At 42.7% G+C, this 20,087-nt stretch overlaps 2 protein-coding genes across 22 annotated transcripts in view; one reads left to right on the top strand and one right to left on the bottom strand.

The window, feature by feature from the left end:
* Nucleotides 1-462: 462 nt before the first annotated feature.
* On the bottom strand, nucleotides 463-11,361 carry MRPL55 (mitochondrial ribosomal protein L55). 4 transcript variants are annotated; one of them, XM_069095878.1, is made up of 4 exons: nucleotides 11,224-11,361; nucleotides 9,143-9,277; nucleotides 6,270-6,471; nucleotides 463-712 (listed from the first exon to the last, which is right to left on the bottom strand). In XM_069095878.1, the coding sequence occupies exons 2-4, from the start codon at nucleotides 9,166-9,168 to the stop codon at nucleotides 560-562; spliced, it is 381 nt and encodes a 126-aa protein (XP_068951979.1). In that variant the 5' UTR covers nucleotides 9,169-9,277; nucleotides 11,224-11,361; the 3' UTR covers nucleotides 463-559. The 4 variants fall into 4 exon arrangements, with proteins under 4 accessions (XP_068951979.1, XP_068951981.1, XP_068951980.1 ...); XM_069095880.1 differs by having other exon boundaries at nucleotides 11,228-11,295; XM_069095879.1 differs by having other exon boundaries at nucleotides 11,076-11,227.
* The window catches only part of GUK1 (guanylate kinase 1), a 30,911-nt gene continuing 22,125 nt past the window's right edge, over nucleotides 11,302-20,087 (top strand). For 2 of the 18 annotated variants that reach the window (XM_069095867.1, XM_069095862.1), the window contains exons 1-3: nucleotides 11,313-11,439; nucleotides 16,929-16,963; nucleotides 19,005-19,110. In XM_069095867.1, the coding sequence (XP_068951968.1) occupies nucleotides 19,093-19,110 (18 nt within the window). In that variant the 5' untranslated portion in view covers nucleotides 11,313-11,439; nucleotides 16,929-16,963; nucleotides 19,005-19,092. Of the gene's footprint in view, nucleotides 11,440-11,566; nucleotides 11,748-16,928; nucleotides 17,133-19,004; nucleotides 19,111-20,087 lie in introns of those variants that run through there. The other 16 variants (XM_069095864.1, XM_069095860.1, XM_069095866.1 and 13 more) reach the window with 12 other exon arrangements.

Raw genomic sequence — 20,087 nt, 5'->3', positions numbered from 1 at the left:
CTGATTTCCTCTGCTAAAAACAAACTTCCATTCCAACATACCTTCCTAGTACTGAGCACATTTTACTTGCATGGTGGTTCTTTGTAGATGTGAGGGTCAGCAACAGAAAAAGCACCAGACACATGGTCAGATGGGTTCGATTTACTCTAGCTCCCTGGGTCTGTATCCTCATTTGGAGGAGTCTCACACAGTTGTAAGAATCCATGAAAACATGAACAAAAATGTACGTATTTTATAATATACATGTAAGCTGTTATTACTGTTTGTACATTTTATCTCTCCTATGAAAGTGTCAACTCCTAAAAAGAAATCATTTTTGCCCCTGTAAATTCCTGGAGGGCAGGGGTCACATACTGTCCATCTTCATTGCCCTCAGGTAAGGCAAGGGTTTGAATCAGGGAGAAGCAGTAGGGGAAAAAAGTCTAGGAAAACCATCTACATAAAAGATAAATAAGTGCATCATTATAAACTTCAATGGTTTTTAATTTTCTAAAATAGTAATATATTTGGGTGCATCAAATGCACTCACCCTTTATACAAACTTAACATTATAAAATATTCAGTTTTTCTTCCAAAATTTTGCGTATTGTTCCACATTGAAGTCATCTCCAAATTCTGTCTCTTTTTTCTCCACTTCCATATACTTGGGATTCCGTTTGCGTAGTCTCATCCTTCTTTCCTCTGGAGAAAGTGTGTCAATATCTACTGGCATCTGAAAGACACAGGGAAAAACAAATGGTATAACTATTCAACATGAAATCCTGAAAACTCAGAATCATAATTCTGGAGGTGGAAGAGACCTTGGAGGCCATCTGGTCCAACCTGCACTGAAGCATGAATCCCTTCCACATCATCCCCAACAAATGTTATTCTGGCCTCCCCTCGAAAATTTCATTACTGAAGCAACGTGTAATTAAGTCCTCTGTTTAGCAATTTCTTATCAAGGCTCTATACACCCAGGATATTTAGTCTTTCTTCATAAAATTTATTTCCCATTTAATTATTTTTTATTACTTTCCTCTGAATCCCCTCCAAGTACATGACACCAAAATACAGTACAGACAACAGCTGAATTTTCAGGGTGGCAAAGCCTCCATATTCTAAATTTCAGAAACCTCATTAATTAGATAGTAATTTGTGAATCAAATAAAAGATCTTCCAGCAGCAACCAGTTCTGCAGTGCAGGAATTAATCTATTTTAGCTCTTTAGCCTGAGCTCATAAGCTTGTCATTAGCAGCATTTATTAGTGGGAGTTAATAAAGGGAGGTCTTGGGTGACCCTATTTGAGAAGATCACAGCTGTCAGTCATTGCCTGCATATATCAAGCACTGTCATCAAAGAAGAAAATCATTTTGTTATGAAGCAGTACTGAGCCAAGGCTTCCTCCTATGAGGTCACTATAAAGAAACAGAACTGATTTTTTAATACAACACCCACACTACAATGTATACATCCAAAGGAATATAATCTTACTCATTTAACAAACATTAAGGGCCCACGATGTGTACAGTATTGTTCTGGGTAACGTGGAGGAGATGCAAAAATAACCTGTGTGACCTTGAACAAGTGACTTGGCTCTCTGGGCTTCCTTTTCCTCATATGTAAAATGAGGGGACTGAACTAGAACTCTGAGGTTCCTTCTGGCTCTAAATCTATGATTATAGGTAAGTCATGATTTCTACCTTTATAGAATTTGAAGTCTAGCAAGGGGTTTGACACACATACACATATTATCTAATGCAAAATATTAGCTAACAAATGCATAAGAGGGATGCTAACAAAGTGTTATGATTGACTGGGAAGAAGCAGACAGAGCTTAAGGAAGGTGCATTCAAGATGACCTTTAAAGGGTGGCTAGGAATTTATTGGGCATAAGGAAGAGGCATCCAGGCATAGGGAATACCGGAAATAAAGTCATGGAAACAGGAAAGGGTGAGAAATGGAAAGAATACAGCAATTGAAGGGCATCGCCTTAGTTTCCAGCTCTTTACCACTAGTAAAAAAAAAAAAGATGCTAGAAAGATTTTTGTCTATAGGGTCCTTTTTTCTTTTTAAGAAAAAAACAAAAAAACAAAAACAAAAACCTCTTTGAGGTATGGGCCCAATTATGGTATTCCTGAGTCAAAGAAGGTACATATTTCAATGACTGCTTCTAAAATGCTTTCCAAACTGGCCATGTGAGCTCAAAGCTCCACCAATAGCACATTTGTGTGCCAGGTTTCTGCCCTAACAACATCTGTCATTTTCCATTTCTGTCAACTCCACCAATCTCTTGGGAGTGAAGTGGAACATCAGAGCAGCTTCAATTGGCATTTCTCCAGTTATTAGTGACTTGGAGCATTTTTCATAAGGCTGTTGACAGCTTGGATTTCTTCCCTTGAAAACTTCCTGGTCATATCCTTTGACCATTTATTGGCAGGTGAATGACTGAACAAATTATGGTATATGATTGTAAAGGAGTATTATTGTGTCATAAAAAATGATAAAATGGAGAGTTCAATGAAACCTAGAAAGACCTGTATGAGCTGCTGCAGAGTGAAGTGAGCACAACAAGTTAAAAAAACAAGCAACTATGGAGGACTTAAGAGCTCTGGTCAGCAGATGCCAGAGGACCAATGAAGAAGCAGAGTAACAACCTCTTAACAGAGAAGTGAGGAATTCAAACAGGGCCAATGCAAGACCATGTCTTGCTTGCCTATGCATATTTGTCACAAAGGTTTCACTTTCTTTTTCCCAATGATGTGGGGGGAGGGGACAGAAAAGAAAATGGATTTTTGTTCACTTAAAATAAATTTAATTTTAAAAAGGAAATATAGATGACATAAAACAAAAGATATCAATAAAAAGAGGATGGCTGGCAGCAGAATCAGGTCAGACCATTGCGTATATAGACATAAGCAGTATGAGATAAATAAGAAAAGTCTGGTGCCACAAAATTGTGGAGGATCCTAAATGCAAGGTTGAATTTTAATTCTATTTAATAAACAGAACCATAACAGATCTATGTAAAAGGAAAATTAATCTGGCAGAAATGTTAAGGGCATCCTGAAGTGGAGAAAGAATGCAGACAGGAAGATCAGTTAGAGTTTACAATAGTGGCAGAATCACAGACTGACTGAGCTGGAAGGGAACTCAGAGGCCCTGTATTTCGGTGGTGTTCAATTCAGATAGAATCAGAGGCCACTAAACCATTCATAATGATCTCTGAAGGCAGGTAGGACTTAGAAAACTATATTTTTACATGATCTGTTTTATTGTATTTTGTTATTGCTATTTAGTTATTTACAGTCATACCTGACTCTTTGTGACCCCATTTGGGATTTTCTCAGCAGAGATATTGGAATAGTTTGTCATTTCCTTCTCCAGCTCATTTTACAGATAAGGAAACTGAGGCAAACAGGGTTAAGTGACTTGCCCAGGGTCACACAGCTAGTAAGCATCTGAGTCCAGGCCCAGTACATATCTACTGCACCACCTGGCTGCCCTCTTTTTATTTATTTTGTTAAATATTTCTTAGTTATAATTTAATCTGGTTGGGCCACACTCAGGAATGTTGTGGGCCACATGTCCTACACCTAAACTGAACGAGTATCCCTCCAACCACACCTCTGACAAGTGTTCCATCAGCCTCTTTGAGGGCCACTTCCTGAAGCACTTCACTAAATTCTGGAAGGCTCCAATTGTTAAGGAATTCGTGTTCCCATTCAGCCTAACTCCACTGCTTGTCCTGCTGTTCTGAGGCCAAGCAAAATGAGCGTAAACCTTCCTCCACATAACAGCCCTCCTGATTCTTGCTGACAACTATTAGGCTCCTTAGTCTTCTCTCTTCTATACTAGATGTGTCCCATCCTTCAACAAATCCTGACAGGACATCCTCCATCCTCCCACAATCCTGGTCTCACCTTCTTCTATACTGCTTCTGCTAACCTAAGTCTTTCCAAAACTGTGGTGCCCACCACCAAGAACAGTACTTCATTTATCCTGTGACCAGGACAGACTCCAGCAGAACACTTAGCTCCCTGTGCTGGGTGCTCTGCCTCCTCTGAGATCTCAGAATGGCATTAGCTTTCTGGCTGCCATGTCACCCTGAGGACTCAAATAAATGAGCCCACCTCACCCTAAAGCCCCAGGTCTCTCTCATAAGAACTCCAGATTTCCTCATCCAGAATTTGTGAGTTTGTTTTTGAGCCCACTAATAGAACATCTTACTCATCCTTGTTGACCTTCTTTTTTATTCCACATCAGGTCACAGATAGAGCCTGTAAAGCATGCTGAACTATGGTCTTTCTATCCCTAGCACCAACCATAGGGTCCGTCACAAAGCAAGCACTTAATAAACATTCCATAATTCATTGATTTTCGGATCCTGAGCATCAGCTACCCTTCCTAGCTTCATGCAATGTTCTAATTTAATAAGCACATCATCTCTGCTTTTGTCCAAGTTATTGATAAAAATGTGGAAGAACATAGGGACCAATATAAATCTCTAAGTTATCACTGAGATGCCTCTCTACCTTGCATCTAACAGCCAAACACCCAGAAAAAAGGAACTTATACTCCCTCTCTGCCATTTCCTTTTATCAACCCCTTGTAATCTGGCTTGAGACCCCAGCACTTAACTGAAACCGTTCTCTCCACGTTTCTAGTGGTGTAATTTGCTACATCCTTTGGCCTAGGTTTAAACCACATATTTCTTGACTTCTCCACAGCATAGACCCTGGAGGCCCCTCCTTCCTGCTGGAGATACTTAGCTCCCTCAGTTTTCAAGCTTTCTCCTGGTTATTCTTTTGTCTGCCTTCTTAGTCTCCATTGCTGGACCATCCATGTTCTACCCCTACCTGTAGGGTTAGAACTCCCCTAAAGTTGTCTTGCATAATTATCTAATTAGCTCAAAAATTTCATCAATTATCATTTCTATGTAAATAACTCCTAGATCTGGATAAAAAGCCTCTCATATCGAATGCCAATTCTTTATCACTAACTGCCTGCTAGACATCAAAGCAGTAGAGAGGAAAAATGACACCCCCCTGCAGCCACAGGACCTAGGTTCAAATTTTGCCTCTGATGCTTTCTGCTTACGTGAGCTTGGGCAAATCATTTCATTTCCCTGGGCTTCTGTTTCCTCATTTGTAAAATGAAGGAGCTGGAAAAGATGGCCTCTGAGGTTTCTTCCAGCCACAGATCTACGAACCTGTGACCTCCAATTCAACATACCCAAAGTGGACTTTTAAACTTCCCCCATTAAAGCTGCTCCTTCTGTTTCTGGGGAGGACACAGCCACCTCAGAGAATCTCAATTCCTCATTCTCCCTCCCTTCCCATATTTGACCACCTCTTCCAAATCACCTCTCACCTCCATTCCTTTCTCTCTACTCATGTGTCTATCACTCTGGTCCAGGATCTTCTATTTCTTGCCAGGAAGGAAATAACCACTCCTGACTGGACTTGCAAGTTCTAGTCTCTTGGGGCAGCTAGGTGGTGCAGTGAATACAGCCCTGACCCTGGAGTCAGGAGGACTCGAGTTCAAATCCGACTTCAGACACTTGACACTCACTAGCCCTGTGACCTTGGGCAAGTCACTTAACTCCAACTGCCTTGCTGTACCCCCTCCAAAAAAAAAATTCATTAAAAAAAAAAACCCTCTAGTCTCTCCTCATTCTAACATGTCCTCCATTCAACAGCCAAAATAATTTTCCCAAAGCACAAATCTGACCAGGTCATTTCCTTGCCCTAGAACCTTTACTGGCTTCCTGCTTCTTCCAGGATAAAATACAACTTCGTTTGCTTAGCATTTAAAACCCTGCATGTACTAGTTCCAGTCTGCTTTTCCAGGGATATTGCCTCTAGCTCCCCTCATATACCCTAAGTTCCGGTCAAACTGGCCTCCCTGCCATTTCTCAAATGCAGCTTTCCACCCCTGGCTTCCATGCCTTTTCACAGAGTGCTCCCATGCTCCTTTCTGATCTGCCCCTTCTGGAGCCCCTGCCTTCCTTCAAGACTCTGCTTATGCACCATTTCCTATAGGAAGCCTTTCCTCAATCCTGTTAATACACTCTCTCTCCTTTTCTAATTATCGCGGATGTATTTATCTGTTTGCATGAAGTATCCCCCAAGTAAAATGTAAGCTCTTAGAGGGCAGAGACTGTCTTCTCTTTCATCTTTGTACCGCAAATCACAGTAGTGTTTTATACATAGTAGGCTCTTAATAAAAACTTTCTGGATTAATATAAAAACAATTTTTAAATTTGGATTTGTGCACAAATTCTTACAGTAAGGATCCGCCGAGGCTCCTTGTATCTGATATGAATGGTAGATCCATCTTGCTTGACCAACATCACTGGATACAACCGCACATAAGCCTTCCTATGAATTCGAGTGAGAGAAGCTCGGTTGGAGTTGAGCTGGAGGGAGGACGTATGCAGGTGATGTAAAGTGGGAAAGCTGACCTTCACTAAATTCTGCTGTAGGAAGCTACAAAGGAAAAGGTTCAGATGGGTCAATGAAACTACCATCAAACATTAACATTATACACAAAAAAGATGACAAAGCCATGCAGGTCTGCCCACCAATGTTAATAAGTTAATGTTGCTTAAACCTCACCAACAGACCAGGGCAGGGGTAGGGAACCTGCAGCCTCGAGCCTTGAAGACCTAGAGGGCCACATGTGACCTAGGGGCTAAAGGTTCCCCAATCTTGGGTCAGGGGCTTAAAGCTCCAAAAACATCTCCTCACCCCCTTAATAGTAATTTAAAGTTTATGAAGTATTTTCCCCTTTATGACAACCTTGTCAGGTGGCTGGTACAAGGATTATTATCCCCATTTTACAGATGAGAAGACACAGATTCAGAAAAGTAATGTGGTTTGTACAGATCATACATCAAGGCACTGAGAGAGCTAGGATTCCAATTCAGATCTTCCAATCTCATTTAAAAACAGGCAAGAGGAGAAAAGATAGCCAAGTGAGGTAAACATTTTTGCAGAGTTCTTCCAATACAACTCTCAAAATAACTTTTAAAAGAATCAAACTGAATTCTGAGAGGGACAACCAAAAAAAAAGTCACAGTGAGTTATTTTTCCAGCCTAGGGAAGCTTAGGACAGAAAGAGAGTCTATGAACACTGGAGTGGGGGCTGGGGGTGTCCAATGCACAGGGACAATAAAAGGGCTGAACACCTGGTCAGAAAGAGATTCTAGGGGACACCTATGCTAGCAATGCACGCAGGAACAGGGGCCATTTGGCAATTCCTTTGTCCCTTACCCAGCACCAGGTTACAGTTCCAGGGCAGAGAGGAGTGGATGTAGTCATAAGGGAGCAGGAGCCCTACCAGAGTGCAGACTAGGAGGGCAGTGACCAGAATTCCTAGCCATAAGGATGTAAAAGATTGAAGTTCAGCCCAGTAACCCCCAACCCAAGGTAAGCAGAGCCTAACTGTAATATATAGTCCAAAGTCAAGAAATAGGCTGTAAAAATGAGCAAAAAAAAAAAAAAAAAAAAAAAAAAACAAACCAAAAAAAAGAAATAAAAAAAAAAAAAAAAAAAAAAAAAAAAAAAAAAGAACCTGGCCATAAAAAGCTACTATGGTGACAGGGAAATTCAAAATATAAATTCAGAAGACAGATCTTCTGACTCTGAGGAAAGTGCTTGTTCCACTAAGAGCAAGCTCCTGGCCTGGGGTTTGTATTTATATTGGATTCCCTACAACACACAATACATAGCACAAAATTGAGCTCCTGCTGGATATTGATTAAAGTGCTGACTGACAAACTATGGTGTGTTATTGTGTACTTAGGGGATAGAATTCTTTTTAAACATTTGCTGTTAGCAAAATGTGATTCTGAACACACTTAAAATCAGTGTGGTAAATTATAGTACACAGAACTAACTAGAACCCCACTTCTGGAAAATAAGAATGACTTTCAGTTATGAAAAGTGATTAGCTTTTGACTCTTCTAGGGGTTACTTATGGGTAATAAGGATAAAAGTCTTTGTATATAGACAAGCCAGACCTCAACAGAAGCTATTTTGGTAAAGGATAAAGTTAAGCTGCATTAATGTCCAGGGATATTAATAAGATGAAGGGCAGGACTGAGCACACCTGAAATTACAGAGATTCTGAAGCAGTTAAAAAAAAATTTCTTTTAAAGTTCCAGTGTTTACTCATTTTCTTGGTGTTGAATTATGCTTATACTTGCCTGGCACTCAAGGGAATAGTGGTAATGCAAGGATTTAAAAGACTGACTGGTTAAGGTGAAACATCTTTCTTAGGCTTCCAAAGACCTTCTCAACATATTTCCTTATATCCAACACCTGGCATTTTCAAAGGCTCTTCAAGTTACCCATGGGACAAGAAAAATAAAAGTTTTTAAAGTCTTTAAATATTTCTGAAACTGCCATCTGATTCTGATAAATTCTCCAAGTTTTTTTTTTCCTTTAACTCAACTAATAAATATCTGAGTACTCAGGTATTGTGGGGGACACAAAAAAATCAGTAAGACATAGTCCCTACCCTTCAAGACCTAAATGTCTGGCAGAAGAGGTAAGATATAAACACATAAAAAACTTTTAAGATATGAGTTAACAAGTAGCAAGACATATCAATCAGGGGACCAAAAAGCTGCAATAGATGAGGAAGCCTATACAGAAGAGGTGAGGCCTTTGTAACTCACATTTAGACAAAGAAAAGGGCGTTTACATACTGCAAACAACATGAGTAAATGGATATGAAGTGATCCTGAAGCAGTGAGTACACTTGCACCAGAGGAGTGGTATGTTCACATAGGGAAGCAATACAGTAGATAGAGAAGAACACTGAACTTGCATTTAGAAGCCCTGGACTGAATCCTAATTCTTCCATGTGTTAAGCTGTGTGACTATGGACAAGGCACTTCCATTCTCTGAGATGAGGTTTCTTCATCTCTAAAATAAGGACACTCATACCTTACTATGGTATTATAAGGAAAGTATTCTTCAAACTTTAAATACGAGCTGCTGTTGTTAAGTTGTTCTAATAGTCAGTGATAAAGCTGTAAGGGCAAATATAGAAAACTTTCTGAATAATTAATGAAAACAGATAACCCTATGGGAAAAAGGAAGTACTTGTCCATGGTTTAATACCCATACAATGCCAGAGCTTTGTGCTCACCAAATCACTCTTCTCACAGCTGCCATTCTTGTCCCTGGTATAACTGGAGGAGCTCGTCTTCACACAGCTGTTAACAGAGCCTCATCACATCCAAGGCACGAAAATATTAACTGATGTATATACTTCATGGACAGTCTGCAACCCAACAAAATGAGACATCTTTTTTAGTTGAGTCATTCTTTTACAATTTCTCTATTTAAAAACCATAAAATGAAATACCACCTTTTCAGTCAGATACCTGTTAGGAAAGGGGTCAGACTGTCCTAGAATCTTGGCTACTTTTATGTTAGTTTGGGAAACATTAATTGGAATGTCATTAAGGTATCACTACAGTTTTCCGGGGACTCAAAGGGCTGATGAATTTTACATTGTTTGATCACCAGTAAATAAAATGACAGAGAATCGGGATTTTGGGGTTGCAAGGGGCCTTAATCTAATCTAAATCCATCATTTTAGAAATATGGAAAGTGGGCATAGAACAAGGGTTCTTAACCTGGGGTCCGTGAATCTGAATAGGGAAAAAACAAAAAATAAAAAAACATCCTTATTTTCAATAATTGCTAACTGAAATTTAGCATGTCTTTTAACTATGAATGATTTTTTAAAAATATTCTGAGAAAAGTTATATATAGGCTTCACCTAGACTGAAAAAGAGATTCATGACACACAAAAAGGCTAAGAATCCCTGTCTTAGAGATTCAATTTAACTCAACTATTATGGAGTCAGAAAGATGTGACTTCAAATCCTGCCTCTGACTCAGACTGGCTGGGATTCTAAGCAAGTCACTCAACCTCTTAGTGCCCCCAAGCAACTATTAAGTTGTAGAGAAGATGCTAATCTTAATTGATAGTGTTTCCCTACCAGGAATTCTCTACTTGTCTTCTCAAAAAATAGATAAATATAGATCTATCTATCTACCTATTAACTATATTAAGTACCTATGCGTGCCAGGCACTGGCCTAGGTGTTCACCAAACATACATAAAACCATCCCTACTCTCAAGATGGGGAAGAAACTAGGTGGGAGTAACAATATGCAAGATAAATAAATACAAAATAATTTCTATGGGGGAGACATTAACGACTGGGAAAATCCAGAAAGGTCTCTTAAAAGGAGGTAATATTTGAGGTAGCTTTCAGGGAAACTAAGGCTTCCAAAGGGCAGAGGAAGGGGACTATTTTAGGCCCAAATGCATTAATAAGGAACTACATACAACAAAGCAGCAAAGTTTGGTTGGAAGGCAGAATTCCTAAAGGGGAAAACTCCATGATGGAAAGGGATTTAAATACCACATAGAGGGACCTGCATTTTATCCTAAAGGAAACAGGGACCTAAAGAAGCTCCAAGAGAAGGGGAGGGACATGATCAGATCAGTCCTTTAGGAATATCAATTTAGCAGCTTTGTAGAGGATGGATTCTAGAGCCAAAAAATTTGAGACAGAGGAGTCAATTAGGAAGCTGCTGCAATGGTCCGTGCAAGAAGTGATGACAACTTTTAGGGAGCTTGTGGCATGAACCCACACAGAGGAAGTGAGTTGCCTAAGGTCACACAGCTTACAAGCCGCAAAACTAGGGTTTAAAACTAATTCTGACTTCAAGTCCAGTGCTCTTCTCACTACACCTAGAAGACAAGCGCCTTTAACAAACCTGTTAGCAGCTGGCGAGGGCTGAATCTGAGGTGCACAGGGCTTGGTGGCAGGGTGGAGGAAAGAAACCTCAGCATGCCCTCCCAAAGCTGCGGTCACTGCGCCCCCGTCACAGCCCACGGAGGCCCAAGGGCACAGCAGCCGGAGCCCGGATCAGAGGAAGCCAGGAGCAGGGTGTCCTGCACAGGCTCATGTAACCCTCCTCCCCTCGACCTCCCTACACCTCCCGGGCCGGAGAGGACGCCGTCGCGATTCAGGCCCCTCCGGCCCCGGATGCTCGGCTCACCACGTCTTCGGAGACTGTATGTAGGCCCGGAGCCCCGGACAAAGGTGAGCGAGGCCTGAGGGCCGGAGCAGCCTCAGGCGTCCTGGGCGTCTCTCTCCGACGCGTGAATCGGGACGGAAGTACGGACGATGGCCCCCAAAATACCTACCTACCGGGGCTGCGGGGCTCGCACACCGGAGGCAAGAGGTCGCGGGCGGCGCATCCGCGTCGCCTCGCTACGGCGCACGGGGATGACGCAGAAGGGGGCGGGGCTGCACTCACGCTTCGGGGGCCGCCTCCATGAGCTGGCGCGTCTGGCTGAAGCTGGCTGCAGCTGCGGGAACAGCTATGGCCTCCGCCTCCACCGTCGGAGCCCGGGCGGCAGGTGAGGCAACGAGGGACACGGGCGGGGACGGGCGTCCAGAGACTGGTGGATCTCCTCTCCCTCCCTCCGCTTTCCGGGAGCCGTACTGAAGCGACGGGAGCCGGGAGGGGACAAGCAGGGTCCGTGGAGAGGGAGCCTGAGGACGGGAGCCGGGAGGGGACAGCGGCGCGCCGTGGGGCTGAGAGAACCCGGGCGGTTTGCAGTCGCGTAGGGGCATGTGGGTGGATCTATCGCGGTGGGGACCTCGCCTCCCTTTGCTTTGGCCCCGACGTGACCAGCATCATGTCTCCATAAAGGACAAGTCCCGGGTACGCCCAACCCTGCGCCCTCCCTCCCGCCGTCCCCACGCCCCCCATCCTCCGGGCCCGCGAGGAGGGAGGCGTGAAACTTGCGCCTGAGTCGCGTGGCGCTTCCTCCCCGCGGATCAGGGGCTCGCGTGCTTTCCATCCTCGGATTGCCCCTGGCCGAGCACTGTCGGGGTGTGATTTGCCTGGCACGTTTCCCTCCCTAGATGAAGCCCGGCGTGGTAGTCATCATGCTTCCAGTTATCTGGCCTTACAGCCCCGGCACTGTGAGCGGTCTGTGCTGCTCTTAACTGAGGTCGTTTTACAGAGTCTGCAAGCATGCATTAGGCGCCTTCGGTGTACTCCAAGCCCTGTGCTGTGCACTGGGGATGCTGGAGGAAGAATGAAACGTAAAGTGTTTAACTTAATTCGGTTTCGATGTTTAAAGCATCAACACTTCTGAGTTTAACCCGAAGGAAGTTCCTCTAAATTTTTCTTTGCTTTGTGGTTACGTTATATTGGGAAAGATTGGGGTCAATTCAACTAATGGTAACTGGCTTATATGAGCAAGGACTTGGGCAGCTTGGGGGGGGGGGCGGAATCAAAGAAGTACAAGATTTCAGAATTGGAAGGGGCTTTGGGCCTCCTAGTCTAGTCCATACTTAAAAAGGAATCCTCAGCCCCACGGACCCAACAAGATGATTATCCATTTTTTGCTTAAAGACCTTCAGTGAGGTGGAACCCACAGAACTACATACCTGTTCCACTTTTGAATGACTGTTCTTATTAGAATATGCCTCCTAACGTCAAGACTAAATGTGCCTGGACAAGTAATACCCATTGTTCTTGATTCTGCCCTCTGAGATAAAACAGAGCAGCCTGCTCTTCCCTTGTAGTAATAGCCTTTCAGCCACTAAAAATAGTTGTCATGACTTTTCAGAGCCTTCTCTCATCCAGGTGAAACATTCTCAGCTCCTTCAACCAATTTTCATATGGTCCAGGGCTGGGCTGATACAGACCCACCCTTCTCTCTGGGTCTATTAGAGCCTCTGTGGGTAAGGACGAATGCACAAATGATACAGTATAAGTGCCCAGGCAAAGGGCTATAAGAAATATGAGGGAAGTTTCCTTTTATCTGGATGATCAGGGTAGGGGAGAGAGTTTCATAGAGAAAATGAAACCTGAGATGTACCTTGAAGATGGTAGAATTCAAAAGGAAGAGAGAGCTGGAGAGTCCATTCATTCCAAGAATCTTAGGATGATATGAGCAGACATAGAATTAAGAGAGGGTAAAATCTGTGAGAAGAGTATTATGAGATAAGACAGATTGGAGTCAGGTTGTAAAGGCCCTTGAATGCTATAATCAAGGCTTTATAACAGCAATTAATGTAGTTTACAAAGTGCTTTTATCTACACTACTTCATTAGTGTGATTTTTTTTCCCTGTAGTCTGAAGAGGAGATTTTAGAGAGGAGATAGGCAGCAAAGATAGAGCCTGAACAAGGTAGTATCAGCAAGAATGGAGAAGAGGGTGGAGGCAAGTAATATCTTGGAAGTAGAATCAGCAGAACATAGTTGATTAGATATGGAGGAAGAGGTATAGGGAAGAGCCAAAGAGAACCCCGAGGATTCAAGTTTGGGGGACTGGAAAGACTGTGATACCAACAACAGAAATAGAGAAGTTGGGCCATCTTAACTTGGGGATGCAGGTAGCAAATTCAGTTGGAGATTCAGAACTGAAGCCCCAGGGAGAGATTGGAGTAGATACAAGATTAGACTTGTCCTTATTTAGGGATTAGTTTGGTTCAGTGTTCATTTGGTCATGTTTCAGATGCCCAGCCTCACTTCTCTCACCCATTCATCCACACCTTAAGACTAGGAAATGCACAAAAATAGTTTGGGGATGGGAAGGATTGCTGCTGATTGGAAAGAGAAACTGAAAAAGGAATAGATTGCAAAACAAGTTAGAAGGAAGATTTTCTTCTTTTTCAGTTCCTCATCTAACCCATTCCCTTCAGTCTGATGTGGGAACAACAGGGAAAACCTTTTTTTTTTTTTGGAAAGGAAATTCCATCCTTTATTTTTTCCTAAGCTAAGATGATCATGGTGGTGGCCATAGGGGCAATGGGAGGGTTAAGGTTAGTAGTGAATGAACTTGTGTTACTTTCATTTTTTGTTTGATAAAAGAACACACTGTGCTGAAAAATACACTGCCTTTCCTATGCAAAGATATAGCTTATTATTTGTTAAAGTTTATTATCACCTTTTATTTTTATACCAAAATTATTTCCCTTTAATTAATTTCTGTCCTCCCCCCCATATCCTTCCTTAATGTGAATTCTACAAAAAGAAATCCTCCTTGACATGGAATTGACAAAATCCTAACATGAAAAACACTTAGGCAAAGCCAGCTGAAAAAAAAACAGATTTTTTTTTTTTACTTAATTTTTTGCTTTTTGGAGGGGGGGAAGGCAGGTCAGTTGGGGTTAAGTGACTTGCCCAAGATCATGCAGCTAGTTTTGTATTAAGTGTCTGAGGATGGATTTGAACTCAGAACTTCCTGACTTCAGGGCTGGTGCTCTATTTACTGTACCACCTAGCCACCCCAAAAAATGAAATCTTACAGCATATACTGTCTTCAAAAACAGTTGTGTCTTACTCCATGCACTGCCAAAGGTCTTTATCCCTCCAATAAGTTGAAAGAAACAACTCCCTAAACCCTGCTCTGCCCTCCCATTACCTGTTCCCTCATTCTTACTAGGCCCCTGAACTCTTGAAAATTCATATGCTAAGGTTCCCATATAGTGAGGGTCTGGTCAGTAGAAAATGTAGGTATTTTTCTGGTCTCCAATATAATTTGGATTAGGACACATTACTCTGATCTAAGGAACTTTGGAACATACAATGTCAGAACTGGAAGTCTTTAGAGCATGGAATGTTGGAGTTGGAAGGCACCCTCTAACAGGCTGTTAGAGCTGTAGCCATGACCAGGGTAATAGAGTGGTGGGAGTACTGGTTTTAGATCCTTTCTACCTTGGTGAATATTCAATATTCAATCCAGGACACTGGCCTCCTTGCTGTTCTACAAACAAGAAACTGCAACTCCTGGCTCTGGCCATTTTCTCTGTCCCTGGAATGCCCCTCATCTCAGCCTCCTGGCTTCCTTCTGATTCCAGCTAAAATCCCACCTTCTGTTGAAAGCTTTATCATAGCCTTTCTTAATTCTACTGCCTTTCTTCTGTCCATTGTTTCCTGTTGTCCTGGTTGGAGCTTTTTTGTACACAGTTATTTGCATACTGTCATACCCATTAGACTGTGATTTTCTCAAGGGCAGGGACTATCTTTTGTCTTAATTTTTGTCCCCAGAGCTTGTGCCTGGCACATTGTAAATGCAGAATTAATGCTTGTTAGTCTCCTGGATGACTGTGACCCTGTTGCTTCTCTGTAGGGGTGGTTTAGGAGTTTGTGTAGAGTCTTTTTCTGGCCTTTGGACTCTGGGTATCTTTCCCTAGCATATACTTTATTTTGGTTCAGGGTGGCTTTGAGACCTGTCCTTTTGCAGCCAAACAGTCCATAGGAAATTTGAAGAAAAAAAAATGCCAAGCTGTGTATTACCTGCAGTGTCATTGAAGACAGCACTAGGAAAAGGTATCTGTGTGCTCTGGGCTGGTTTGAAAATTTAATCCCCTATGAGTTACTGTTAACTCAATTCAACAAACATCAACTGTCAGTGTCCAGGACCACATGACTGGTGCTGGGAACCACAGGAAGCTCATAATCTCACATGGGGGTAGGCTATATAAAAATATATGTGTACACACACATATGTGTGTATGTGTGTGTGCATGCATGTATGTATGGTAGAAGATGGGATGATAGGGGTAAAGGAGAGTTCACTTGACTGGGAGATCAGGAAAAGCTTTATGAAAGAAAGGGCATATAAGTTTGGGCCTTGAATGACAAGAAAACTTTGAATAGTCAGAGAAGAGAAAGGAAGTAGTTCTAGACACAGAGGACAGTCTTTCTGTATGAGGTAAAAGAGGTTGGGATTAAATTAGTGAACAGCAGGTAGTTCAGTCTTTCTAGAATGTGAAAATATAAAATACAGTTGGAAAGGTCAGGTCAGGAAGGAGCAGATGCAGATCTGTTTCTGGGGTCCCGGTTTAAAAGTCTTGCCCATGGGCAGTGGATTATAGGATCAGCAAAGGTGGGGTGGTGCCTGGCCATGTGTCAGTTTAGGACTCACCCATGAGATAAGTACCAGGGTTTTTCTACTTGCTCCCCCAGAGCCTCCCATGCCCGCCCCCACCCCCCCAGCCAGCCAGGCAGAGACCATTGGTACCTGTTGGTCCAGTTCCTTTTTGGACTGGACTACAAGTGGGCTGGTTACAATGATGAATGGTCAAGAGAATAAAAATAGATGACTTACCAGGAATATGAGGACCTTGAAGCCAAGGCCAGACCTACCTGAGGTAGTAAAGCTTTTCCCATTCATTTTCTTGCCCTGTTTGATTTGAGGACTGGCGTTCTAGGGCTACCGCTGCTCTGGTGGCCCTGGTGGCTTACTACACACCTGCCAAATGTCAACATCTTTTTATACATAAATTGGATTCTTGGTTATGAAATTCCTTCAAGAGTAGCAGGGGTTGTTCCCCTCCCCCTCCTCTTTATTTAGGGAGTAGGGCATTCAAGACAAGGAAGCAGTCGGGAGCTTCACCTAGCCAAGGGATTAAGGCAGGGGGAGAGGCAGTAAAGGATGTACAATGGGACACCTTGCAAAGAGTTTGGAATTGAAGTCAGGCATTGCTATAGGGACCCGTCCTTTATCCTTTTCTTCTGTATGTTTTATCTTTGATGGGTATTGCCAGGTGGGAACTGTGTCTTGTGTTCTGTAGGCCCTTCTAGCATTGTTCTGTCTATGAGAAGTGTCTAATAGATTCTGATTTACCTGCCCTCCTCCTGGAATTACGTGACTGCACAGGGCCAGGGCAAGTCAGTGGGAGTTTGCTTTGAAGTGAATGCCTTTTCCTTCTCATGCTCTCCTGCCTTTCTTCAGCTGACTTCATGTTGGTATCACCCCATGAGGTACCTTTTTATAGCACTGCATGATAAAAGCTCACAGCCACAATGTCAAATAGTCAAATGCCGATAGAGGCCTGTTCTGTTAGGGCTGCCACTAATGGGCCCTGTTGCTTTTTCCTGACAGGATGATGACCTGAATTCCCAAAGCCATCAGTGAAGGCAGGTTTTACCAAGTTGGACCAACTTCAGTTGAAGACCGCATTAAACGTGTATCTGTTGTCTTAAGGACAAGACTAGCTAAGTGCACATGATTCATCACCGGAGAGCTGGCCATCAGGGGATTCATTTTTTTCAGTCATATCCACTTTAAGCAGTTGTCTGTTGAGAGGTAGACAAATTGCCCCCTCTGCCCTGTTAGAGTTCTGACATATAACATTGAAATCCTGTACCCTCGAATAGTAACGCTATATTAGCAGGGCACTTCTAGCCAATGTTCAAAGTGCAAAAAGTCGCCTCTTGCCTTCAAGGAGGGCAGTCTAGTTAGAGATATAAAATATACATTAGATAAGGCAGCTACTGATGCTCACTTACAAATGGATGACTGACATCGTCCTCTTGTCATGGATGTGACAGTGAACTTTCTAAGGTTAGGCCAGAAAGTTCAGATTCTGGCAGGGCTTACCAAGATGTGTAGACAGTAAGAATAGGCCTAGGTTTGCCTGTCATCCCAGGGCCACAGATCACGAATTTGGAGCTGAAAGAAGGGACCTTAGAAGTCAGGTCCAGTCCCTCATTTTACAATTGAGGAATTTTACATTTTACATTTTACAAATGAGGAAACAATTGAGGCATGTCAGGGTTGAATGACATGCCTAGGATAACACATACAGCATTGAAAGCAGAATTTGAACCTCAGTCTTCCTCCTGACTCTCAGGTCCGGTGCCCCCTCCACAGTCCCTCCTCTTGTAGACCTGCCTCTCTAGGTGGCAGAGCGAGGCTTGTCACCAGGAAATGAATTATTTTGCCACAGTGACTCTGCCAAGGCACAGAGGAGATATATCTATCTGTGGAGTGCCCATACTAATGAAATCAGACCCTGGAAGAATTGAAGTCAAATCCAGTAAAATTCACTGACCACCACATGGAGACCTGGCAGTAATTTTCCTTGGAGGCTTCTAAGAATACTTGAGGTTTTCAAGGCCCCAGAGTCCTCATTCTGAACATCATAAGGAAGGGGTTCTGGAGGTCTTGTGATTTGCATCAGTGTTCTTCAGTGGCAGAAGTACCCACATTGATGAATTATTGAAAAGTGTTAACTGAATGGTTCATACACTAGGTGATTGCTGTTGCCTAGAATGGTCAGGGAAGGCTTCTTGTAAGAGGTGGGATTTAAGCTGGGCCTTGAAGTCTCCAGAGGATTTGGGTAGGCATTCTTGAACAATCTGTAGGAGAGGCAAACCCCTGGAGATAGAAAAGTGCCAGATGTCCCCTGGACAAAATGAGGAAACAGCCTTCTTTTCTTGAGAGTGGAAGATGAATTTGGAGGACTGGTGGGAGGTAAACCTAGAAAGTTAAGTTAGAGCCGCATGATAGAAGCCTTGAATGTTAGGCTTGAGAGTTTGGAATAAGAAAATGTTAGAAGTATAAGGGACTTTGGTGACCATATGGGGCAAGAGGAAACCATTGAAGGTTTTTGTGGAAAGAAGTGATATTATCTAAGTAGCAAGCTTTTCTGGAATCAGGTGGTGGCAAGCAGGGTGAATTATTTATTTTTTGGGGGAGCAAGACAATTGGGGTTAAGTGACTTGCCCAGGGTTACACAGCTAGTAAGTGTGTCAGGTGTCTGAGGTCAAATTTGAACTCAGGTCCTCCAGACTCCAGGACCAGTGCTCTATTCTCTGCACCACCTAGCTGCCCCAGGGTGGATTATTTTACAGAGAAAAGGAAATGTCTCCTGATTGAGCTGATGAGGAAATTCAGATGAATTCTAACTACTATACAAGATGGTTGTAAGGAAAAAACTTTGTAAATTAGAAAGCACACACTGTAGAAATGTGAGCTAGCAAAGGAATAAATACCAGACACAAGGCAGTATCTAGACAATAGGTGAAATGAAAAATCATTTGAAACATGGCCTTCCCTGTGCTCCAGGTCCAAGTGGGACATGACTCCTTGGAAGGACAGAGTCACAGGCTTAATATAGATTCCTCTTCTGTTAGATGGGAAGAGTCATGCCTGCCCTGTCTCTCTCCATTGCAGGGACGTCTTGACCAAATGAGAGACTGTACATAACAATGCTTGGAAAACTGGAAAGCACTGCAGAGGGGAGACAGCATTGTTTGGTGACATGGACCCTGGGCCAGGAGTGAGGAGACCCAAGTTATTTTTTTTGTTTTATTCCTGCTAATAACTAGCTCTGGGACTTTGGTCAGATCCCCTAAAAACCCTCTGAGCTGATGTTTCCATACCTGGAAAATAAATACGTTCGATTCTGGACAGGCCTCTTGTAGCTTTGAGTGGCTATAAGTCTATGACCAGTAGGACTATTCCGTAATGCCAAGACCAGTGAGTTCTGGTGACCCTCTCTTTCCACCCTGCAGAATGCTGGGCATTTTTTTTTAACCTCATAGGGAGTAGTTATGAAGATAAAATTGGATAATGCACATAAGAAAAACAAAACCCACTCTACAAAAGCTAACTACTGTGCTTGTTAATCATCTCTGGGTAAAGTAAGTTATAAGTGCCTGAGTGTTCTTTCCATCACACTCCCACTCCACTTCACATGAAGAGATAGAATCATTATAAAATTTTAGGACTGTCTCTTTTCCTCACTTATTTGGAAAAATCCCATACATCCTTCAAGACCTACCCCAAACACCATCCTTTTCAAGAAGCCTAGAACCTGATAGCCCCACTCACCCTATAAAACTCTGTCCTTTGAAGTCCTAGGGTTCTTTTAAATCATTTTTATTGCTCTCTTTTCTATTTACATTGCCTAGATTTCCCCTGTGTGTCTCTCCTTCCCCCTTCCAGCAAACCATACCCTAAAATACTTTCTTTTGAAGAAAGAAGAGGGAGGAAATCAGTAAAACTGATCCATATATTGAAAAAAATCTGCTATTGCATATTCAGTGTCCCACCCCCCAAGGGACTCCTCTGCAGGGCAGTGGGGGAGATGTTGTCTCCTCATTCTTTGGGGCCAAGTTTGTTCAGTGCCATCTCATGGCATTCATTCATCTTGAGTAGTTTGGAGATGTTTGTTCTTTCCATCATGGTCCTCGTATGTTGTCTTCCTGACCTCCTTTCTTCGCTTTGCATTGGGTCATGTCAGTCTTTCCATGT

This window comes from Petaurus breviceps, unplaced genomic scaffold (assembly GCF_028583685.1).
Source record: "Petaurus breviceps papuanus isolate PSGF00001 unplaced genomic scaffold, PetGlider_PUasm1.0 227, whole genome shotgun sequence".
In the NCBI taxonomy this organism is placed as follows: domain Eukaryota; kingdom Metazoa; phylum Chordata; class Mammalia; order Diprotodontia; family Petauridae; genus Petaurus; species Petaurus breviceps.
Note: the sequence above shows the minus strand (reverse complement) of the source record. Positions and strands in the feature narration are given on the sequence as shown.

Coding starts and splice junctions, on each gene's coding strand:
- MRPL55 (XM_069095878.1), bottom strand. CDS start 9,168: ATGGCAGCTGTGAGAAGAGTGATTTG. Junction 6,472..9,142: donor GCTGTGAGAAGAGTGATTTG/GTGAGCACAAAG, acceptor TTTCCTTTGTAG/CTTCCTACAGCAGAATTTAG. Junction 713..6,269: donor AGCCTCGGCGGATCCTTACT/GTAAGAATTTGT, acceptor TGTGTCTTTCAG/ATGCCAGTAGATATTGACAC.